At 37.1% G+C, this 25,416-nt stretch overlaps 1 protein-coding gene across 3 annotated transcripts in view; it reads left to right on the top strand.

The window, feature by feature from the left end:
- The window catches only part of MAPK14 (mitogen-activated protein kinase 14), a 75,859-nt gene that overhangs the window by 26,275 nt on the left and 24,168 nt on the right, over positions 1-25,416 (top strand). For all 3 annotated transcript variants that reach the window (XM_077904277.1, XM_077904276.1, XM_077904278.1), the window contains exons 3-8: positions 6,359-6,417; positions 20,657-20,768; positions 21,473-21,502; positions 21,840-21,887; positions 22,996-23,110; positions 23,668-23,739. In XM_077904277.1, the coding sequence (XP_077760403.1) occupies positions 6,359-6,417; positions 20,657-20,768; positions 21,473-21,502; positions 21,840-21,887; positions 22,996-23,110; positions 23,668-23,739 (436 nt within the window). The remainder of the gene's footprint in view (positions 1-6,358; positions 6,418-20,656; positions 20,769-21,472; positions 21,503-21,839; positions 21,888-22,995; positions 23,111-23,667; positions 23,740-25,416) is intronic.

The raw sequence follows: 25,416 nt of genomic DNA, 5'->3' as shown, positions 1-25,416 counted from the left end.
GCAGGAAGCCCAGCGTGGGACTTGATCCTGGGTCTCCAGGATCAGGCTCTAGGCTGAAGGCGGCGCCAAACTGCTGAGCAATCCGGGCTGCCCCTTGAGACTTGAATTTAGAATTGGATTACAGAAATGGTGTTGTAATCACAGGAGTAGCTTATTTATTTTCATGGTTTATTTTAATTGCATACTATTGAGCAAATTCTGTTTTTCACAGGTAACCTTTATACCTAGGTATAATTTTTATGTGCATTCATGTGCAAAGCTGAGTTTTTAAAAAGTTCAGTAGAGCTGCAGCCTTCCTAATCAGTGACATGTTTACAAGAAGTTGAGATATATGGAAAAAGCTAGCAGGAGAAGCTTTATTCCAAGGTCTGCATACAATCAAGGTGGCCTGGTAGCTTAACTGATGTGTTTACATTTGGTTTTTAACACAGTTGAGTGTGTATGCTGTTTTTCATTACACATTAATAAATATGACAAAGACATTATCATAGCTTTTTAAATACAGAAAACTTTGAAAATGGAATGCAAGCGAAACATTTATGGAACCCCAAAGCACTTTCAGGAGGCCCTGGGTTCCCACTGATGTTGCCAGTGCTCATTTACAAACATCTGGTTTAGATTACCAGCACTATACTTTATTGTTCTGCTTTTCTTCATAGACCATTTAAGCCAATGTTTAGGGCAAAGATTATTTTGGGTTATCTGAATCCATGCCTTGGCTTTTCTAGTGATCATAAGAAACAACCTTATTTAGTTTATTATGCTCTAATTTTCTGTAATGAGATAACTTCAAAATGTGTCTTCTGTGGTATTAGGTTGGTTACGTGTGGGTCACTCTCTATTTGTAGAAATGAAGATGCCACACTGATGGGATACAATTGTTCTAATTTAGGAAGGGCTACAAGAATCTTTATTTTTTAAAGATTTATTTACACATGAGAGACACAGAGAGAGAGAGAGAGAGGCAGAGACACAGGCAGAGGGAGAAGCAGGCTCCATGCAGGGATCCCGATGTGGGACTCCATCCAGGAACTCTGGGATCACGACCTGGGCTGAAGGGAGACATTCAACCACCAAGCCACCCAGGTGTCCCATACAATAACCTTAAAAAAAAAAAAAAAAAAGGGCGGGCTGATGGGGTGCCTGGGTGGCACAGTCAGTAGAGTATCTGACTCTTGGTTTTGGTTCAGGTCATAATCTTGGGGTCATGGGATTGAGCTCTGTGCTTAGTGGAGTGCTTGGAACTGTCTCTCCCTCTCCTCCTGCCCCATCCCATTGTACTTGTTCTCTCTCTGTTCTTTCACTCAAATGAATGGTTAAGTCTTTTTTTTTTTTTTTTTTTTTTTTAAAGAGGGCTGATAGTATTAGGAAAACAGGATTTTAACTTACATAAGTTGTTTCATAAGCAGCTTGTTTAATATTAATAGCAGTTGGTCTTTTCATGTTAGCATGAAAAGGTTAGATTTTAGCAGTATCAATGTAGAGGGTCATCTGTACTTAAATATTGGTGATTTGGTTTTGAACAAAAGAAGGCATATGGCTGAATGAATATTTTATAGTTCTCTGTTCTGTTAGGGGCTAACAGACTTTGACTCAATATAGGAAAATTCCTGAATGTCAGCGTATTCCACAAACATTTTTTAGGAGCTCTCCATGTCAAAGTAGTTTTACCTAGGGAAGAACCAAGACTTCCAAATAAATTTAATTGAGGATTTTAAGAGGAGTTCCTCTCCTTCATCTTCCTTTTTCTCTTCCTCTTTTTTTAAAATGACTCTTTTGCGGGGCGGGGGGGGGGGCCGCCTGGCTGGCCCAGTCAGTAGAGTATATGACTCTTGATCTCAGGGTTGTGAGTTTGAGCCCCATGTTGGGTGTAGAGATTACTTAAAAATAAAATCTTTAAAATGAATGAATGAATGAGTGACTCTTTTGGGCCACTGTACAATTTTTAACTAGCCATGAGGCCTCCAAAAATAGCAGCTTAAAACTCTTGACAATATTAAGTACTGGAAACAAACATGATTTCTGGGTGCCAAATGCACATGTCATGTTTTACACAAAAATGCCTGACTCAGAATCAATGGCTCATCTTAAGTTATTTCATTAGTATTAATGAATGACAGACACACATTTACCAGATGAGTAATAGGAGCTAAGGCATGTCCCTCTGTGGCTGTAAGAGTTATTCTCTGAACAGAGTTAGCTGGTGCGTTCTTGATTGGATTTGTGACCTTGATCTTATTAACACCTGCTCTAAGGAAAGATGAAAGGGAAGCATCTTGCCAGCTACATCCTTTTGCTTTCTCGGTAGGTACTGCAAAGATTGCCCGGAGTTAAGGGCCTGGAGATCTGTACTAACCAAACTAAGTCAATGTTTTGCTGCACTTGTCTTTGGTGACTGAGCTAAAGTGGGTTTTTTTCTTGAATATGTGCCAAATTAGTAAAATCATATGACTTTTATGTCTGTCGGTTTTTGGACCATTATAGGATAGTCATCAGAGACATCTGCTGATTATTTTCATTATAAATGTCTTTTCTAAATAACTGACTCCTGGGTTACTTTGGGGTGTCTAAAAGCATATAATGGAAGCAAAAGAAATAAAGAAATAGGTTAACACATAACTTGAATTAGAAGGAAAATTCCGGGATCCCTGGGTGGCGCAGTGGTTTGGCGCCTGCCTTTGGCCCAGGGCGCGATCCTGGAGACCCGGGATCGAATCCCACATCGGGCTTCCGGTGCATGGAGCCTGCTTCTCCCTCTGCCTATGTCTCTGCCTCTCTCTCTTTCTCTCTCTGTGACTATCATAAATAAAAAAAAAAAAAAAAAAAAAAATTAAAAAAAAAATAGAAGGAAAATTCCATTTAAGAAATGAGAAATGAGTAGATTACGGAATATTCCTATAAGTTCCCAGACCTATTTTAATGGTGGGAAACTTATTTTTACAGTATTTTCCTTTTGATGAATACTCCATAAATACAATTGATGGAGAAGGGATATTTGTAAAAGGCCACAAAAAAATTAAAGATGCTTGATGTAACATGGGTAGTTTTAATCTCATACAATGTGTCCTTTTTTAGGAAATTAAAATTTGATAGGCTATTTACTAATGTGCTGGTTCTATTATTATTTTCCAAATTAGTTTATTGTGCTGCTTGCAGTCATGCTTCTTAATCATCTTAATAATTTAGCTTAGCTTTGTATCTCAAATTTTGTTACTGGAGATAGCTGCTTCAGAGAGTTTGTTTCTGTGATTTGTATTCTGTAATTCTTTATAAAACTCTAAGGATTGTGATCACCACTTATTTTGGTCATCAACAGAGGGTCAGTCCTTTGGACTGGGCACCTTCAGTTATATTGTCTACTCAATATTCCCCACAATGCGATAAAAATAAGCATCTCCCTTTATTTCATATAAGGACGTGAGGCTCAAAGAAGATGTGTTTCTTTCATTTACTTAATAATTGAGGTACTGTATGCCAGGCATATTCCAAGTGCTGGATTATTGGAATGTAAGTTCATGGGTCCAGGAAATCACAAACTGACTGTAGAGTTCAGACTTAAAGCTGTTTGATTCCAAAATGCTTATGTTTTCACATTGAAGTTGGAGCTGTTATTTGAAGATGTTCTGGACTTACTTTGTTTTACTTTATTTTGTCTTCAAGGTAACTCTTACATGAAGAGTCCTGTGTAAATTGATCTCTAGTGATTTACTTTTATCTGAGAATTTTCACAGCACAATTGAAATAACATAAAACAATGTATATTGCTTTAAACTCCTATTGTATTTGGGGAGTTGCAGCATCTCACATAATAAGAACCAATGGTTAGAAAATATTGGAACAGTAGAAAAAAATTGGTTTCTGGATCTCAGTTACCTAAAGTACAAGTGGGGATGGGGATAGTAATAAAAAGAACAGAGGTCTTAAGCCAGAATTATATCAAACTCAGTGAAAATAATTATGGTTTAGTTGGGGAAGGTAAAAGAAAATGATTTGACTTAAGTTTAAAGCACTATACAGACCTGTTCCAAAGTCAGGGATACACTGTTGGTAGGAATGTAAGTTGACCTCACCTTTATGTAGAACAATTTAACAATATTAAGATCCTTAAATATATTGGTGTCCTTTGATGCTATAATTCTATTTTTTTTTAAAGATTGTATTTATTTATTTGACAGAGAGGGCACAAGCAAGGAGAGAGGAAGGCAGAGGGAGAGGAAGCAGCAGGGAGCCTGATGCCAGCAGAACTTGATCTCAGGATCCTGGGGTCATGACCTGAGCCAAAGGCAGATGCTTAACCAACTGAGCCACCCAGGTGCCCTGTAGTTCTATTTCTTCAAATCTATTTTCTGAAAGGAAATACAAGATGTGCAAAATATGTATTACATGTACATATATACACATATGCACACTTGTATGCATACACACTTGCAGTGTTCCTTAAATGTCCAAAGATAGGAAATTGGTTAAATTAGGGTATATATAAGTGGTAGAGCATGAAAAATATTTGAAGATATAGTCATTCTATAGTAAGTGACAAGGCAGGATACAAAACTGTGTGCAGAGAATAACCCCAACTTTAACTTATGTACATCAGAAAAATCAAAGGAAATATCTCAAAATGTTAATGATAGTTATAATAGGTAGCGCAATTATAAGTAATTTTGATTTTCTTGTATACAGTTGTCTGGGTAATAATCTTATGGGTAACTGTATTTTTCTTTTGGAATAAGATGCAAAGTCTTGAGAAGCTATTCTCTTTGACTTCCAAGGCCTTTTTTGGGTCTTGTTTGCCTTTTGGGTTCAGGCTATATAATTGAAATTGCTTAAAAAAAAAAAAAAAAAAAAGAAATTGCTTTTAAAAGTCTGATAGGGGATCCCTGAGTGGCTCAGCGGTTTAGTGCCTGCCTGCAGCCTAGGGCGTGATCCTGGAATCCTGGGGTCGAGTTCCGCGTCGGGCTTCCTGCATGGAGTCTGCTTCTCCCTCTGCCTCTGTCTCTGCCTCTCTCTCTCTCTCTGTGTCTCTCGTGAATGGACAAATAAAATCTTTATTAAAAAATAAATAAAAGTCTGATAGATAAATGGAGTAACATTCTAATTAAGAGTGTTCTTTTTCATGATAATGTTTTGAGCAGTGGTATATTTTACTTTCAGGTGGTTTGTTTAACTTGCTAGGTTAGAGCAGCATGCTGATGAGGCCCAGTCATGGATTGGTGTTCATGAAGGCCATTTAGCTTTTGTTTCATTTCTAGATATTCTTTTTTTTTTTTTTTTTTTAAGATTTTATTTATTTATTTGAAAAAGAGAGGAAGAGAAAGTGAATGAGAGGGAGAGTGAATCTGAAGCTGACTCCATGCTGAGCACAGAGCCAGATGCGGGGCTTGATCCCACCACCTCGAGATCATGAGCTGAGCTGAAATCCAGAGCCACCAGGCACCCCATCATTTCCAGATATTTTAAGTCTGGTTTTAGGAGTTACTGGCAGTGGTTGAGGAATGGTAGTGTATATATGGATTATCCAGTATATATCCATGATCAGAAAAACTGCTCAAAGATCATGGATAACCGAGTATTAAATAGTTTTTGCTTTCTCCTTGTATAAGCATAGGCTTTATCTTTTCATTTTTAAATAGTCTGATCTAAATACCTGATGATGATTAAGAAAAGTGTCTGAATATTAAGAATATTACATGAAGGGATGCCTTGTGGTTCAGTAGTTGAGCATCTGCCTTTGGCTCAGGTCATGATCCCAGGGTCCTGGGATCAAGTTCCACATCAGGCTCCTCACAAGGAGCCTGCTTCTCCCTCAGTCTCTACCTCTCTTTCTGTGACTCTTATGAATAAATAAATAAAATCTTTAAAAAGAAAGAATATTATAAGAATAACACCAAGAATAAACTAAGAGAACGTTTTGGGACCAAAAAAATATCAATCTTGAAGACTACATATGGAAAAATTTTCATGGAGTAATAATATTATTTAAGAAAGAAAAATGATACTATAGTAGTAGCTGTAGAAGTGTGACTTTTTTTTGCTTGTTAATCATTAGACTGTTGGTGCATTATGTAAGTCAAGAGCCCTGAATCTTCCTGCTTCCTGATAAATGGCTATATGTGAGCAAATTCTAAAGAGATGATGTCTTTAAAAGTAAAATACGTTATTATGGGAATTGATGTTAACAAGTAAAAATCAAAAGCATAATTTGGATAAAAGAATAAGTTATAAGTTAAGTGTATGATGCTGTGATGTCATTGAACTGAGATTGTAGAATTTGAAATTATTTCCTATTAAAACGGCTAAGACCTGATGGGTACTACAGTTCTGTATTTATTTACTGTTTGATTTTTCTATTTTCTCACAGGTGATTGGTCTCTTGGATGTTTTTACACCTGCAAGGTCTCTGGAGGAATTCAATGATGTGTGAGTGAATCTTTTGTATTTGCCTTCCTCAGCTGGATAATGAAGATTAGCAGCCCACTTTTATTCCTGCACTATTTTGCAGTATACAGACTTGAAAAAATTCTTTATTCCTACCATCCAACTCTCCTAGGGAATGGGGATGGATACAGAGATGTATATTATGTGTGGTGTAAATCCACAAGGGAGGGGTGGCTCCCCAAACCCCTGCATTGTTCAAGGCTCAACTATGTATTAGTATTTTCATAATTTCAGGCACATTGTGAAGATTCAGCGGTGAGTCCTTGCAGGAGTTCCATGGAAAGGAGCGTAGGGAGTGTTGATTATTATTTTTGTCCTCAAGTTGCCTGTCCCCATTTTTATTTTTATTTATTTTATTTATTTTATTTTTTTATTTTTTATTTTTTTTAATTTTTATTTATTTATGATAGTCACAGAGAGAGAGAGAGAGGCAGAGACTCAGGCAGAGGGAGAAGCAGGCTCCATGCACCGGGAGCCCGATGTGGGATTCGATCCCGGGTCTCCAGGATCGCGCCCTGGGCCAAAGGCAGGCGCCAAACCGCTGCGCCACCCAGGGATCCCGCCTGTCCCCATTTTTAAAGAGACACCTTCACACTTCACATCATTATATTCACATCAAGAAATATAGCCACGCCCTGGTTCCATATAAATTCATCTCTCTCTTTTGTCCTAGTTATGTGTGGAAATGGTACTAGACCTGCATGCTCTTCCTTGAAGTAATAGATTTCTGTTTTGAAACAAAGGGCAGGTCTCATGTATTAAGAAAGCTACTTACATAGTGCTAGTTCTCCCAGTGCTAACCTGAGAGTCTTAGGAACCAGTAGTGGAGGTTTGGGAAAATGAAACAGGAGAGAAAGCAGCTATGAGGATGTTTATTTAGTAGGTAACCATTGTGGGTGACTGTGCTGAAAACTACCAGGATCTTGTAGGAAACAGTGTGAATGCACCTCAGATAGGGAGCATTTATCCCTTGACCCTGACCCCACTGGCAAGGGTTTGCTCCAGCAGGCATTAATGCCATCTCATGTCCAGGTTGCACATGTGTGAGATGTGTGAGTACAAGATAGATTCCAGCAGATGCTCTCATGCATGTAGGAGCCGTCACTGTAGCTTTCCCAGTATCTGAATTAGCAGACCTCCCTCCCATCAGATATACTATACCATAACAGAGAAGGAATAGCTTAAATTCAGAGTAGTACATTGACATTTTGGAATTCCTACCTGGAAAGGGTTACTGTTGTGAAAATCAAAACAGAGTTGCAGATCATGACTGCTTCTTTCTTTCTTTTTCTTTTATTTTTTTAAGATTTTATTTATTCATGAGAGGCACAGAGAGAGAGGCAGAGACACAGGCAGAGGGAGAAGCAGCCTTCCTTCGGGGAGCCGGTTGTGGGACTTAATCCTGGGATTCCAGAATCACGCCCTGAGCTAAAGGCAGATGCTCAACCGCTGACCCAGGCGTCCCATAGCTGCTTCTTTCTTAACCTCTACCCCCTCCCCACCATTGTCCCCAGTCCTGAACTTAACTGGCTTCTCCCTACCCTTATCCTGTGTCCAGTTTCTCCTACCTTTATTTGTCCCAGGCTGAGTGCAAGCATCATTTGCTCTTTTCACAGAGAACAAGCAGGGGGATATGTTTGAGCTTGTGTGTTTTGTCTAATGAAAAGGTGAAAGAAAAAAGATGAAAAGAAATGTAGAATGTGAAATGTAAAAAGAAGCAGGAAAGGTAGCAAAAATTTTTCCCCATCTTGTGAACTTAGTTGGAAGATAATATGGCTGAGAGTAGAAGATGAAAGTGAAGAATCTGGCCCAAGTATGAGAATTTCTATCCACATTAACCTTGATCCTGCTAATGAAAGTTTAAGAAACAAGTAAAGGGAAAAATAGGTAATAACCAAGAACATAGAGCTCTGCTTGGCCCTGGAATATAGAGGCTTCCAAAGATTATCAGATGCTACCCAGCCAGGGCACATGGTTGCAAATTGTTGAGCCCTGCTACAGGGTATATTTGGAAAAGAATATTGCAGAATAATGTTTTTTTTTTCCTTTAAAATTAATTTTTAGGGATGCCTGGGTTGATATTTTGGAATTCCTACCTGGAAAGGGTTACTGTTGTGAAAAACAAAACAGAATTGCAGATCATGACTGCTTCTTTTCTTTTTCTTTTTCTTTTCTTTTCTTTTCTTTTCTTTTCTTTTCTTTTCTTTTCTTTTCTTTTCTTTTCTTTTCTTTCTTTCTCTTTTCTTTCTTTCTTTTTTTAAGATTTTATTTATTTATTCATGAGAGACACAGAGAGAGAGGCAGAGACACAGGCAGAGGGAGAAGCAGCCTCCCTGGGTTGAGCATCTGCCTTTGGCTCAGGGCGTGATCCTGGAGTCTCAGGATCGAGTCCCTCATCGGGCTCCCTGCATGGACCCTGCTTCTCTCTCTGCCTGTGTCTCTGCCTCTCTCTCTCATGAATGTGTCTGCCTCTCTCTCTCATTCTGTGTCTCTTATGAATAAATAAAATCTTTAAAAAAAAGAAAATTATTTTTTTAGAGCATCTTTAACTTTACAACAGAATTTAGAGGGAATGCAGATTTCCTGTATACACCCCTGCCCCCCACATGCATAGACTCCCCCCTTGTCAACATCACTCCTCAGAATGGTTCTTTCTTTCTTTCTTTCTTTCTTTCTTTCTTTCTTTCTTTCTTTCTTTCTTTCTTTCTTTTTCTTTCTTTCTTTCCTTCCTTTCTTTTTCTTTTTTCTTTCTTTCTTTCTTTCTTTCTTTCTTTCTTTCTTTCTTTCTTTCTTTCTTTCTTTCTTTCTTTCTTTCTTTTTCTTTCTTTCTTTCTTTCTTTCTTTCTTTCTTTCTTTCTTTCTTTCTTTCTTTCTTTCTTTCTTTCTTTCTTGTTATGTCATGTGGCTCACCTTAGTGCTGTAATTCTATGGATTTGGACAAACATGTAATGACATGTTAACATTTAATATTGTACAGTGTATTTTCACTGCCCTAAGAATGATGGGTTTTGGTATTTTCCCTAGATGTGGAAGAAAAGCTGAAGCTGAAGTAATGTATTCGTGAATACCTCTGGAAAACATTTAAATCAAGTCTGAGCTATACTCTAAAATTTTGGGTCTCATGAGGATGGATTTATTTAACAAAGGAGTTGGTGAATTGCCAACCTGGGAAAATGCTGTATTTTAGTTTAATCAGGCATTCTGGAACTGGATTATGAACCTGTGTTTTTTTTTCCATGTGAAAAGATCTTATTTAAGGCTAATGTCTATTTGAAAGGTGAAGTTTTATCCATTGTTGTGCCTTTGGGTCCTTTATCCATTTGAAGGCCCACTGACTACAAGCATACTCACTGAACTAAAGTCGCATTTATTTCTTCATTCACTCAGCAGATATTGTTGCTGCGGAGTAGGAATCTGTTCTTTCTACTTAACTGTACCTGGGTTTTGGCCATTTGTTTATTAATTTCCAACTTTATTTTATTTATTTATTTTTTTAAATTTTATTTTATTTATGATAGTCACACAGAGAGAGAGGCAGAGACATAGGCAGAGGGAGAAGCAGGCTCCATGCACCGGGAGCCCGACGTGGGATTCGATCCTGGGTCTCCAGGATGGCGCCCTGGGCCAAAGGCAGGCGCCAAACTGCTGCGCCACCCAGGGATCCCTATTTCCAACTTTATTGATATAGTTATAGTTACATAGAACATTGTGTAAGTTGGGTTCTGATTATTTACAAAACAAGAACTGAGTTCATCTCTTGGGAGCAAATCTCAGTACCACTTGTTGAATGTTTGCTGAACAAAGTGTTAGAAAAAGCCTCCAGATAATGGGAAACACCACTCTTTCCCCTTAATGAAATCAAAATCTTACTGGGGAAGGAAGTAAATTCAAAACGCTTTTGTAACCGAGTCACCAATTGGGTGTAAGACCTTGGACAAGCCACTTTGCCTCTCTGGACTCCAGTGGTTCTCTAATCAAGCCTCATAGGCAAATGATGAAAATTGGGGTGGTAGATTTCTGAAATGATTTTAATGCTGAAGAACCTCTGAAGATAGAATGATGAACCTAAGTTTGCCTTTAGAAAATGTTTCATTGTTTGTTTTTCTATGATGTTTGTATTACTGGAAAAAAAATAGTACTTGTCCAGGACTGTGGTTATTTCAGTGTTTTCCAAAGTCATTTCAGACTTTGCATAAGAGACCAAACATCTTCACTTACAATTGCAAGGTTTGCTAATTTAAATAACTTTTGGGCCAGATAAATAACATAAATGAGGCTTGTAACCCTGTATTCTACAACTGGGAGTGGTAGGATCTGTGGTAAAACAGAATATTCGTACTTTCTTAAAGCAATCAAATTCACATTAAAACAAAACAACCAAACAAACAAAAACCCCAGTATTCTGGCCAAATCCAACACGCTGAAGGCTAGAGTGGTTCTACAGGTTAGCAGGTCTAGAGCTGGCTATAATTTTGAACATGAATTTTTCGTGCTAATTAATAAAATCTCTAGTTACTTTTCATATTAACAGTCAGCTTTTAATCATGTGTTATGTGTATTTGTGCCTTTAGGTTTCAGTTAGCACTTTTATCATACAATTAAAATTTTTACTGAATTTTTAACCTCTTGGTTAATAAGCATTGTGCATACTTCATTTGTAAGACTCTTACTTTTGAGAGAAGAATGATAGTGAGTTTTGGTCATTAGGAACAATGTGCAGTTACTGACTCTAACAGAGATATTCTTTGGAAAATGTGGAATTAAAAGATGAGTATATCAAGTTGTTCTTGACTGCCATATGATGTGGTTGCACAGATGGCAAAATTTTATAGAGATATATCTAGACCTTTTAATTGATTGGAAATCATTTGGACATTCCTATTGGTTTCTTGATGGTATTGACAGGAAGTGGCATATACATATGCACACTCATGCTGTAAATATTTAGTTACCAATAGAAGTCCAAAAATTTTAAATGGCCAGTATTAGAACCTAACCTCTATTGTAAGCTGCACCTTTGTGGAACAGTATTGCCTTTTCTTAGTTATAGTGGTTCTCTGATCAAGCTTAGGTAGTGAAGAGTTTTTGGGCTTGGAGCTATTTCCTCAAATTTCAGGAAAACTGAATTGTCATGGTAAGCGGAAAGCAGTCCCTATTTACCCCTTTTTCCTTTTTTTTTTTTTTTTTGTTAACAATTTCATATTGCAGGTTTCTCATACCTGAGTTGCTTCTCTCTCCTTAGTTCTTGAAGAAGGAAACGAAAATATGGTTTTAGATTCTTCTATGATCTAGCAGAAGACCTTACTATATGGTTGGTCAGCAGCCATTGTTTTAGTGGAAACCAGTGGGCAGAGTATCACCTAGTTTAGGGTTACAATTGATAAAAATGATCGTATAACCAATAAGCAGCCTTTTTTTGTCAGTATAAAAGTTGCTAAGCATACCGAATAGGTAAAGGGAGTTTCTGGATTTACATTTAACCCGACTTCATTCAATATTTGAATACTCATCCTATACTGGGCATAGGACTAGTCTCTGGGGGATGTAAACATGATCCCTAATAATAGAGGTGAGACTCCTAATGAGAGAAAAGAATATTTTAAATAACCAAACAAAAGACAGGGTGGTCAGTTCTGGAAGATCCTACATGATTTGTTCCTGTGCACTCTCTGATCTCATCTATGTTCTTTCCACTCGTTCTCTACATTCTAGCCACTCTGGCGGCTTTGTTCTTCCTTGAGTACAGACATCTACATTTTCAGTAGGACCTTTGCCCCGGTTTCAAACATGGGCCTGAATACTCCCTGCCATATCCATTTGACTGGCTCCTCCATTTCTTTCAGGACTCTCCTCAAAGGTCTCTTTACCACAAGCTCTTTCCCCCTCACCACCATAGCTACAATCTGCCTCCACTGTCAGTGTCTGCTCCTCACTCCACTCTGTTCTTAGCATATTTTAACATCCTATGTTTGTTACTGTGTCTTTGGCTAAATCTATTTCTGATCACATTTTCCTTGATCCAGGGCTACGATTATTATTTGAAAGTCTGCTAACACTTCTTATTGAGTAAATACTGTGATCGGTTCTATGTAAGCTGTCAAAACGAAAGGCATTCCAGTTGCAATGTGGTACCTGTTTTTCATGAGAGAAAGCATAATTGTTTGCCTAAAACAACTAACGATCAAGTCAAATTTGTAATGTTGAGGCAACACATAGGGTATTCAGTGATATCAGAATGTGAAAGAAATTTAGTGGAGGAAAGCCTCTGTAGAAGGTAATAACTATATTTGAAGAAACAGATAACTATGGATGGGACATAGTTGAAATTTATCCCGAAGAAATGAAGGAAACGTGTAAAGTGTACAGAAAAAGAGATTAGCATTGAATGGAGAATATTAAAGGAGTAGATAATCATTGATTTTTCTTCTATATTTGGATAAAAAGTGTGTACTAAATTAGCAAATAAGCATTATCTACTTGGAAATAATGCTTTCTTCCATAGCTGTGAAAGAAATACCCAGTCTTGTTTGGGCTTATAGAAATACTTTTATTCTTTGAAAATAGGCTGAGTGCCCAAGATAGGTAATAGAAGAGAAGTAGTCTAGGAGAAAGATGAAGGAGGTGAGGCTCCTTGTAGATGCCTTCCCTGGCTTACACTTGAAAACTGAATAAATTACAAATCCTTTAAGAAAATACCATTGAGTTTTTGTCTGACATGTCAGTAAGATGCCTCTTTTTTGTCAGATGAGGTGATTTCGAGCCATCTTTCCCTCATTAACTCCTTCCTAAGTCTGGGTTGGGGCCCTCTCCTCTATGTTCTCTAGCACCTTGATGTTCCCTTTAATAGTTCTAATCATGCTCTATTATGATTTTCTATTTGTATATGCCTTCCTTTCATCTTTTTCGTCATGGCATCCCCAGTGCTCAACAGTTAATATTTGTTGGTGGAGTGATTGAAGAAATGACCTTGTGCTGTCTTGTTTATAACTGGTTGATGACCTAATTTTTCTGTAGTACACTCAGTGCATTCTCTTTCAACTAGCTTTTTTGTTTTTATCCTGTAATGTAGACCATATAGTAGAAGATTGAGTCTAGTTTGGTTAATGCAGGTAATTTAGAAGGCACCACCTCTCAGTAATCTTTGTTTCAAATGAGAATAGTTTGTTGTGAAATAATCTGTCTACCTGGGTGCTAAATGGTGCCTTTACTTCTTACATTAGAACTGTCTGGTCTGCTGACCAGATGAGATCGTTGGTATATTTCTTTTTTTTTTTTTAAGATTTTATTTATTTATCATGACAGACACAGCGAGAGAGAGAGGCAGAAACACAGGCAGAGGGAGAAGCAGGCCCCATGCAGGAGCCTGATGTGGGACTCGATCTTGGGTCTCCAGCATCATGCCCTGGACCAAAGGCAGGCACCAAACCACTGAGCCACCCAGGGATCCCGCGTTGGTATATTTCAATAAAATTCTCTTGCTCGGTCTTACTAGTAATTCTATTTGAATTGTCCTGGGTCATTCGATTACATTCAGTAGTAATTGAGTGGTTACTATCTACCAGACACCATTCTAGTTCCTTTAAAGGACAAAGAATTTTGTCCCCTTGAGCGTTGTACAGATAGATAACAATAAGCATTGAGCATTTAAAAAGTTAGATAGTATATTAACAGGCAATAATGCTATGGACGAAAAAAGAAAAGGTAAAGTAAGGAAGGGGAATTAGGAGTGTGAGAGCAGGGGGTGAGATGCAGTTTTAAATGGGTGGCCAAGGATAGGCCTCATTGAGAAGGTGAATTTTGGAGCAGACATTTGAAGGAATAGAAGAATTAGACCCACAGATATCTGGGGGGGAAGAGCGTTCTAGGCAGAAGTGCATTCCAAGCAGAAGAAACGAGGAATGCAAAAGTCCTGAGGTGGAAGACTGCTGAATTGGAATTGCAGCAGGGGGTCTGTGTGCCTGGAGCATGGAGGCCAGTATGGAGCTAAATGAGAACGGAGCAGGGAGAGAAGTGGATGATGAGATCAGAGAGATAACTGGGGACAGGGTACTGGATTATGTAATAAGGCTTTATTGGCCATTGAAGGGATTTTTATCTTTATTCTAAATGAAAAGGGAAGTTTTTTGAGGAGAGAAGTGACACGATCTGATTTTCTTTAAAGAATTTTATTTATTTTTAAAGAATTACTCTGTTGCTGTGTTGCAAATAGACTGTAGCAAAGTCCCAAGGATCATTGGATGCATTTCAGCGGCTTGTGGTTACAAACTATTAATCTCTGCGATTATTTTAAATACTTTGTTTAAATATGGAAATGTTTTTGTCTTTTGATCATTGCTTGATCAAATAGGTGTGACAGTAGTAAACATGTCAATCTATAGACATAGAAGAGACTTTTTTTCCTACATTGGTTTTTTTCTGTATAATGCTTTAAAAAGAAAGGTGGTAGGGAAAGAATCTTGACAATTGGGTGTTGTCCAAGAAGTGCTTAATAAATGAAGCTCTAGGATGGAGTGCTGTCTAGAGTACTGAAACCATTTATTGTAGAATTGTGCCTTTTTTGCTTGTACAGTAGATTTTACTTATGAATCACTTTGAGAAATGATTTATGCTCCTTACATTTGATTAAATTTAAAGGAGACGGTCTTCATAAGAAAAGTGAAAAACGAGATTTGTATTAGGCCATGTAATTGTCTTTTCAGTTTTAGAGTAATAAAGTCCTACATACTTAATTACTTTTTAATTAATTAATTAATTGAGATGGAGGGCAAAAGGAGAAGGGCAGAGAATATCTAAAGCAGTTTTTTTTTTTTTCTCATGAGTGCAGAGCCTGACATGGGGCAGGATTCTGAGATCAAGACCTGAGCTGAAACCAAGAGTCCAACACTTAACCGACTGTGCCACTCAGGGGCCCCTACTTAATATATTTTTAAAGATAAGAGAACTAGGGCAGGGAAAAGAGGGAGTCATTTGTTTCCATTGGCTGCAGCCTCTGTGTTCACAGCTCACATTTGCCCAGAATCCAGAGACCTCCTCAGCTAAGGACCCCATTATGCCGGATATTTTCATCCTGATATTCTTTGCCATCATTAGCCTGGTCATTCTGTCCCTACATCATCTATCTGGTCTAGTGGCCTGCAGCTGTGGTGGGAAGCCCTCAGAACAATTCAGCGGGGAGGAAGGATGAAGCTGAATGGCCAAGCATCCTGCTTGGCTGACACACCAGTGGATTTTTTCTTCTGGACATTATTTGGGCTCCTGGTCTCCAGTCCAACAAGAGGCCTCTTATCAGCAGCATCAGTCCTGTTGCCTTTCAGACCTCATCCAGAGGCTTCTGGATATGGTTAATCACTGTCAAGCTGGAGGCGTTTTGCACTCAGCTGGGACATCAGGAATTTGTGGACATGGCTGGCAACGCTGTGTGCGTGCTAGCTGTAGATAGAGGGTGTTGAGGACACAAAGCTGAAATGTAGACTCGTTAAAGTTACCATGGTGAACTGCTCAAATATTCATTTTGAGAGCCTTTCTTTAGGTGTAAATGCAACTACATATTATGCTAAAAATATGTTCTTTCCTTTCCCTCTTACATGCGGGAGGTTCCCTTGTATTGGTCCAAGAGCACGTTGTCTATCTTCATCTGTGAAGTAGTTACTTTATCACTGTCTTTACAGACTGCACAATTGGAGTTTGTGTAGTATCTCTTTTCTCACTCTCTAGCCAAAAGGAAATCGTCATTTGAATTTTTAAGATTTATCATATTTTTTCTACTCCATACCACTTGTGTCCCAGCTTCTCACTTAAGGAGAAAAATGGTTATTATAGTCCTCATTCTTTGTGACTGGCTAAATTATAAGTTATTGAAATAGGGTAGCTATAACTCATCTTGTTATTTGAGAAAAATCTCTCTCTTACCCCCAAATAAATGTTTTGTTTTTTTTTATATATTATCAAATGTTCCTTTTCTGGAAGAAAACTCTCAATATATTTCTTTGTCCAACTAGAGTTGAAGAAACTAGGTATTTTAGAATCATGACTAGGCTTGGGTCCCAAATCTGTGGTATACAAAAAGTCCATCATAATTGTTCAACATTTGATTTTTCTTTCTAGCTTAAAAATAAACAAGGAGGAAAAAAAAGATTGGGGAACTAGATAGCATTCCAGCTGTTCCCAAGCCAAACCTCCATTAATTTATTTGAGGTGTTAGGAACACTGACAATAGTAGTTGTATCTTTACTAAAATGTAATTAAATGTGCAAGGACAAATGCTGTAGAAATTATGCAGTTATCCATTAATGCTCCTTTTGGAATTGACTTATTTAAAATGTGCTCATCTACATTTTCCTTTCACTCTCTTGTTTATTTAAAAGTTTATACCATTTTCATAAACATTCAGTAACTTTGCATGATGCTTGCTTTTGTCCACTGTTGGAAGACTTATTTTTGGAAACCTTCCTTTATACCATGAATTGGAATTTGACAATTGGTTGTTGTAGATTGGTCTTTGAGGTTCATGGAAACAATACACAGTGATGAGGTTAGTTTCTGCAAGACACTTCTGCCACAAATAATGCTTTTCACTTTACCTAATTGTAGCCTGGCATCAGTGCTTGTTAGTTATTACTACTTAGACTAATTAATCTTATATATTTACATAATGTTTTGAGTTTCACCTTCTGTCTGGTAATTTTAGTGATAAAATGGATGTGGTCTCTGATGGGGACAGTAGTGGAATATCCTAATTCAAAGCATAAGCTCTTTCTCTCTCAGATTGGGCAGTCAGTGGCCTTCTGTTTGTGTAGGATTTCTTAAGTCACTGGTAACCATTTAAACACAATAGCTATACTGGAAATTACTATGGTTGCATTGGTAATACCGCTTAACATCTTTGTGAACTAGCACATAGTAGTTATGATTTTTTGGTTTTATTTCATGACAAATTAAGATAGATTCTATGTGGAATCATCTAGAATAATGTTTTCTTTCTCTACTTTTTCTCTTTAAAATTATTTTTTAAAGTCATAAAATGTAATTATTTGCAAAACAAACTGACAAAATAGAAATTGGATTCTCTCTTCCTCAACCTGAGCCTTGCAATTTGTCGTAATTGATATTATGGATATAACAACCATTACACTAGATCTTCTGGGAGAAATCCTGATTTCGAAATACTGACAACATTCTCATATTTGTTAGAATATGTGTCAGTTGGTATTAAAAAATTCAGTGACTGTGATTAAGATGGAATATTGTTAGGCTTTTGCCAGCTTTCTTCTTTCATTAAAGATTAACTTTGATAGTAAGTATTGAGAATTATTATGGAAATTATCTGGAGATGCTGCTTCCCTGGTTATTGTGACGCTTATGAAACTTTTTTAAAAAGATCATTCTCTTGACTTAAATTTGAAGTCAACTAGAAGAATTGGAGGCAATATGTGCTGTGATTAAGATCATGCATGGTCCTGAGAGCAAACAGTTTTCTGATTCAACCCCTGACTTTACCACTCTTTTAACCTTGAGCAGGTTACATATCCTTGTTCTGCCTCTGTTTCCTCATCAATGAAATGGGAAAACTAATGGGACTTACGTTTCAGACTTGTCAGGAAGAGTACATGAGACACAGGCATAACAAAGAGTGCTTGGCACAAAATAAGCACTGACTGCATTTGGTTATGTTATATTGAGCTTGGAACATCTCTTAAAAGAGAATTATCTTTATAAAACATTTCAAAAATCCAATTTATTCTTTAAGTTAGGTTTAGAGTCTGTCCTTTCCTTAAGGCAGTATAATTGTGCAAGCTTTAAAAACATGAAATGCTAAAAATCTTAATTTTACATGTAGGCCAAGTTCTGTTGATCTTTGTGAAATTGGAAATTGATGTTATCATCCCAACAAGGAAATTATGAAACAGAAAAAAAATTCAATTCCTCCTTAAGGAAAGAAACTAATAATAGTGTGTGTGTGTATGTGTGTAAGAGTGTGTGGAGAGAGGTCATACACATATTTATTTATACAATACATTAATAGTAGATTTAAATTTACTGGCCTGGTTTCTTTCCCTCCAAATTTATAAAAAATAAAAATAGAAATGAAATAAAATCAGCATTCTTTATAGCTCAACTGGTATACATTATTATTCAGCATCAGGAATGAATAGTGATTCTTATACAATAGATAAAACCTAACCTGCTTTTTTTAATTCAGCCTTTTTAGTACTGATCTGGTTTTTATGTTCCCATAACTGTGTGTAATACAGTAATGAGTGGGTAAGGCATTGCATCTAGAATATCTATGGTGAACCTGTTGGACTTGAATGTAATCATTCCTAATCTCACCACACCTGTGAGGAGAGGTTCTGGAATGCCCCATCTTACTTACTTATGTTCCTCCTTCCTTTATACTAAATGCAGGAATATTGTCAGTGAACAATATCCTTTTACCAGTGAAACCTGACAAAGGAGATTATAATTTGAAAATTTAAAGACACTCCTATTTTAGATTCTACAACTTGGTTTGTAATAAGGTGAAAATATAATGATAGATTGGAAAATCCAAGATACTTTATTTTGGCAGTGCATTTTTAGTTGCACTGTGTATTTCTCACGCAACAGAATTTTTTTAAAGAACTGATATGAACATATACATCATTCTTATCTTCATCTTTACTTTTTTTTTCTTTAGAAAATTTAGGAAAAGATACATCAAGTAGGAACGAGTATAGAAATTTTTCGAAAAATAGATGGGAGGTGGTAAAATTACAATAGGGGTGTTGCAAATGAGCCTCTCATGAGTAGTTATTAGGTGTTTAGTTATCACTGTGGTACTTACTGGGTGGCCTTTTCTTTTTTTCTTTTGTGTATCATCATAACTGTACTCTTTAATCCCCATCACCTATTTCACCTATCACTCCACCGACCTCCTACCTGGTTTGTATAGTTTGGCTTGTTCTCCATAGTTAAGAATCTGTTTCTTGGTTTGTCTCTCTCTTTCTGTTTTTTTCCCCCTTTGTTCAATTTTTTCTTTTTTAAGTTGTACATATGAGTGCGATCATATGATATTTGCCTTTATTTCACTTAGCATTATACTCTCTAGCTTCATCCATGTTGTTGCAAATGGCAAGATTGCGTTCTTTTTATGGCTGAGTAATATATCATTGTATATACATATATACTTTATCTTCATCCATTCATTTATCAATGGACACTTAGGCTGCTTCCACAGTTTGGCTATTGTAACTAGGGCTACAAAAAAACATAGGGGTACTACATGTATCCCTTTGAATTAGTCTTTTTTTATTTTGGGGTAAATACCCAATAGTGTGGTTACTGGGTTGTAGAGTAGTTCTATTTTCAATTTTTTGAGGAACCTCCATACCATTTTCCACAGTGGCTGCACCATTTTGCATTCCCACCATTAGTGCAAGAGGTTCTGTTTTTCTCCACATCCTCACCGACACTGGTTGTTTTCATTGTAGCCATTCTGACTGGTGTGAGGTGATATACCTCATTGTAGTTTTGATTTGCATTTCCCTAATGATGAGTGATATTAAGCATCTTTTCATGTGTCTGTTGGCCATTTGTGTGTCTTCTTTGGAGAAATGTCTGTTCATCTCTTCTGCCCATTTTTTTTTTTAAGATTTTATTTATTTATTCATGAGAGAGACACACACACAGAGATAGAGACACAGGTAGAGGAAGAAGCAGGCTCCATGCAGGGAGCCTGATGTGGGACTTGATCCCGGGACTCCAGGACCATGCCCTGGGCTGAAGGCAGGCACTAAACTGCTGAGCCATCCAGGGATCCCCTCTTCTGCCCATTTCTTAATTGGATTATTTGTTTTTTGGGTATTGAGTTGTATCAGTTCTTTTTATATTTTGGATACTAACTCTTTATCAGATATGTTGTTTGCAAATATCTTCTATTTAGTAGGTTGCCTTTTAGGGATGGCCTTTTCTTAAAACTTTTAGGGCAGCCTGGGTGGCTCAGTGGTTTAGCGCCTGCCTTCAGCCCAGGGCGTGATCCTGGAGGCCCGGGATCGAGTCCCACATCGGGCTCCCTGCATGGAGTCTGCTTCTCCCTCTGCCTGTGTCTGCATTTCTCTCTCTCTCTGTCTCACATGAGTAAATAAATAAAATCTTAAAAAAAAAAAACTTTTAGAAGCCTTATGAAGATAAGAGCTTTCATAGGGACCCTGGATTATCGTGTAACTCTCCCATTAATTTCTAGGTATCTGGTGACCCATCTTATGGGAGCAGATCTGAACAACATTGTGAAATGTCAGAAGCTTACGGATGACCATGTTCAGTTCCTTATCTACCAAATTCTCCGAGGTCTCAAGGTATATTCTTCCTCTTTCCAAAGCTTAAGAAAAGGAAGAGGAAAAAAAAGAAAAAACCTTTCTTATGGAAAATTTCGAACACTCACAGAATCACAAATACAATCATAGTGTAATGAACCCCTACGTTTACACAGTGACCACAATTTCCAACATAGGACCAATCTTTCCTTTGTGTTCCCCAAGCCCTGAATTATTTTAAAGCAAGTCTAGATGTAATGTTGTTCCACTCATAGATATTTCACTATGTATGTCTAAGAGCTCAAGATTCTTCATTCTTACATCTGAAGAGTAGTAATAATTTCTTGATATAATCTAATATCTGGTTAGTGTCATGTTGAAACTTTAAAAACCTCCTCAAGGAGCCTAATTTATTTGTGGGAGGGGCAGATAAGTAATGTTTTAAAATTAAAACACCTTTGACATTTAGCAGCTTTGAGTCCTTATTGAACTCCACAAAACCAATCAGAAAACAAGTTGAAAGCTCTGTTTAACTCATAGCTCAACTCTATGAGTAGAGTTGATGGTATAGAAATCATAGTTATGATAAATGTACAGATTACTGTTAATACTTGTTCTCACTTTTAATCCCACTATATAATACTAACAGTTCTTACTGGTTCATAAAAATATACTTCAACTATGTCATATGACCATAGAGGTTGGAGATGACTTTTTCATTTAATTGACTTTTTTCTCTTTCACAGTATATACATTCAGCTGACATAATTCACAGGGTAATGTATTGTGATTTTGATGAAATTATTTGGGGAGGAGGAGGGATACTAAAGTGGAGAGGACTGGAATTCAGCCAAGATCCTAATCTACACTTACTTTAGCTGTTGAACTGTTGATTGATTGTAACTTTGCTCTAAGTTTAAACTGATTAAAGAAAGAAGATACATAGTTTTTAGTTATTTAAAGCTAATTAGGATAGATAGTGACTATAGATGGAGATCACTGATAACTGGATAAAATCTTACCTTTATATTTGGATCTTCATCATTACCTGTGGGGAAACAACGTACCATGCATCATGAAATTGATCATGTCCCCTCTGTACTTACTTCCTAGGACCTAAAACCTAGCAATCTAGCTGTGAATGAAGACTGTGAGCTGAAGGTGAGATGAAGAGACACTGGTAATTGTTTGTTTCAACGTGTAATTATATGTTTGACTAACCAGGCAGACTAATGAACAGATGGATTTGTAAAACCATGACTTTTTATCTGAAAATTCATGTTCTTAGGAATATCAGATTTTGAAACTTGAACCACAGACTTATGTAAGTTTTAAAGGATATTGAAGGTGGCATCAGGTGTCTTGTTTCCATTTTTAAATAAAGTTAAAATATTTAATTTATTAGTTATAATAAAGGAAAATTATAGCCTGAATATCAAATAAGCAATCCTGAAGAGATAATTACTAAATTAGTTTCCTTAGAGAAAATAATTCAAATAGGAGATAAGTAGTTTATAGAGAATAAGCAGCTCTAGTATTCTTTTTCTCATTTTTACTCAGTCTTTTAAACTTAATTAAATACAGTAAAATGTTTCAAGTGTACTCTTGACAAAATTTTTATATCCATTTAAGCACAAACACAGTAAAAATAAAGAACACTTTATCACTTCAGAAAGTTGGCTTGTGGTCCTTCCTAGCCAGTCCCCACCCCTCTACCCCTAATCCTGGCTTTAGACAACCACTGATCTGCTTACTGACTCTATAGAATAGATTTATTTTTTCTGGAATTTTGTATTAATGGAATCATACAGTATTTCTGTATGTATGTGTCTAACTTATGCTTAATATAATATTTTAAGCTCTGTGTTATATCAGTAGTTCGTTTCTTTTTATTGCTGAGTAGTATTCATTTTACGAATATGCCACAATTTGTTTATCCATCTACATGTTGATAGACATTTGCTTCCATTCTGGTTTGGGGCTATGTATAGCTGCTATGAATATTCACATGCAAGCCTTGGTGTGGATGTATGTTTCCATTGCTCTTGGGTAAATGCCTAGGAATAGCATTTTTTGTTGTGCTTTTTGTAATTTCACTCTTAAAGTTCCTGCTGTGTTTATCATGCATTCTTAGCATGGACTAGAAAGTATGTTTATGAAAGTGCTATATTGTTTTGCCTTTTTCTAAGGCACTGAGTTTTTTCCCCTCCTGCTTTATAAGTCTTAGGAGCTTGACTATTCCAGTGCCTGATTTTTCTTCTCTCCTTAGATCTTGGACTTTGGACTGGCCCGACATACAGATGATGAAATGACAGGCTATGTGGCTACCAGGTGGTACAGGGCTCCTGAGATAATGCTGAACTGGATGCATTACAACCAGACAGGTATTGCTTTTATTGGTTTTTGAGCACCTTATTAGTCACCATGTTGGGTGTATTTGGGATTCTTAGGAGTGGAGATGGTGGGAATGGGAGGAAATATCTTTTTTCCCCCCCTCAGTGATCCTTTTAAAATTGACAGGAAATATTTCACTTGCTTAGAGAAAGTAGTGTTTTTATACCTAGCTTTCAAACTTTGTGATTTAGCAGTTGGGTTTTTATTTATTTAGATTTCCAACATATTCTGTGAGTACTTCTATCTGAAGACAGTGGGTTCATAATTTCAACCTCTCAACAATACTTGGGAGAATCTACCATTTCTACCAGTAAGGATCTCTGCCCCTTTATAAACAGCTTGTTTCTCTTGCCTTAGCTATGTTTTGACATCCCACCTATGGAGCCCTTTAGTGGGGTACAGGTCTTAATAAGCTTACTTCTATAAAGAAGAGTGTGATTGTTGCACCTCAAATATATATTATAATTTTTCACCTCTAGTTATAGCTTCTTTCAGGTCAAGTATGTTAGTAGTGACATTGTATGCCTTTTCTGTTTAATTTTACCAGTTGATATTTGGTCAGTGGGATGCATAATGGCCGAACTGTTGACTGGAAGAACGTTGTTTCCTGGTACAGACCGTATCCTTTAAAAAGTTTTGGATTCTTGTTTCTTATCTGTATTCCAGTGTCCATGGAAGTATATTACTTTTATCTGTCTCTAGGAAAGGCTCTCAGTTACTTGCTTATATGGTTCAGATATGTGTTACGAGATCTACCCTCTGGCTGAGTATCTTGCCTTGTCAAGAGAGAGGCTTCAATTTCCTTGTGTGAATTGGAAAAATTCTTCATAAGCTAGAGAACTCTTTACATCTTTCACGTCATCCTTTTGCACTGAGTCCCTTATTATATTAATCTTCCCACAGCAGTTCTGCAACCTGAGCATATTCCCGAGAAGCTCCAGATCTCAATGACTGGTTTAGTCTGCTTGTACAACGCTTAATGAGCACAAGGTACCCATTTATAAACCAGGGGTATCTTTAGCTTATATGTTTGGTTTGCATGTTTAAAACATTATATTTGGTCCCTATAATGATGTACCTGCTGACTGTCTTTATATTTGTTGTTTAACAAGTAATAAAAACAAGAAGTGATAAGGTCATCCTGATGTGTGCCTTTTTTTTTTCCAGCACAATTTTGTTTTTATCCTAGAATGTAGCCAAACCTTAATTTACTTCCAGATTTGTTATCTAGTTTACGGCTTATCACAGCCCTTTTATTTTAGGTCCTTTCCTATCTGCTGCATGCCCATTTCATGGTTTAGAAATAATATCAGCAAAATGTGGTTTTTGTTGGAAGTCCCATTACTTGCACTTGGGGAAAACATTCAGGTGGGAAAGAATGTTGACTTATGTGTCTAGAATTAGGTTTGAAGATTTTTGTAAAATTCATCTGACTAGCCTATAGTGGGTTTGGTTGAGCTTTAGAGATGCTGCAGTTATGCTGTGAATGTGTTCTATCATGCTTAGAGACCTAAAAGCTGTTTCAGCCCTTCACCTAGGCAAACTCTCATTGAGTTTATAATTAATTTACTGCTAACAGTTTGGGGTATACTTCCATGGTGACTGTGATGTTCATGTTGTCTATCCACATGTTCTAACTATCTTCTGCTAGAGAAAAAGTACTTTCCTACTGAACTGAAAAACTTCTGCCCCTGAGGCAAAGCTGTTTCTTTCCCTCTGAATATTTCTGCATTGGTACAGAGTTCTGTCTCCCTATATTTACTGCTCTTCATTCCCAGATTCTTAAAAAACTAGTGTTTTTCCTTTGTCCTTTGTTTCATTCACCTTATGTCTGCGTCTTAGAAATGTGGTATATACATTACAGTTGAGGCTAAGAAAATGAGGGAAAATTTGTTATTTCCCCTTTTCCTCAGTTACATGTCTCAGAGTCTCATCCTCTAGCCTGTCTTCCCAAGCACACTACTGTGATGCATTTCTCTATTCCCCTCTTCCTTTTGTCTCCTCTCTATCTTTATCTGTCTTCGGTCAGCAGCAGACACTCATGCCTCCAGAGATAACCAGAGTGGTGGAGAGAGAGACAGACAGACAGCAGGGTATACTCGTGGAGAGCAAATACTCTGGAATCAGACTACCTGGGTTTATAGGTCCTACCTCTTTTACTCCCAGCTGTGTGACTTTGAGTACGTTTTCTAACTTCTGTCTCCTGGTTTCTTTAAACATAAAATGCTAATGGTAAATACCTCACAAAGTGACTGTGAGAATTCAGTGAGATAGTATCTGGAAAGTACTTAGAGCC

This window comes from Canis aureus, chromosome 7, assembly GCF_053574225.1.
Source record: "Canis aureus isolate CA01 chromosome 7, VMU_Caureus_v.1.0, whole genome shotgun sequence".
Classification (NCBI taxonomy): domain Eukaryota; kingdom Metazoa; phylum Chordata; class Mammalia; order Carnivora; family Canidae; genus Canis; species Canis aureus.
This window is presented reverse-complemented; position numbering and strand designations above follow the sequence as displayed.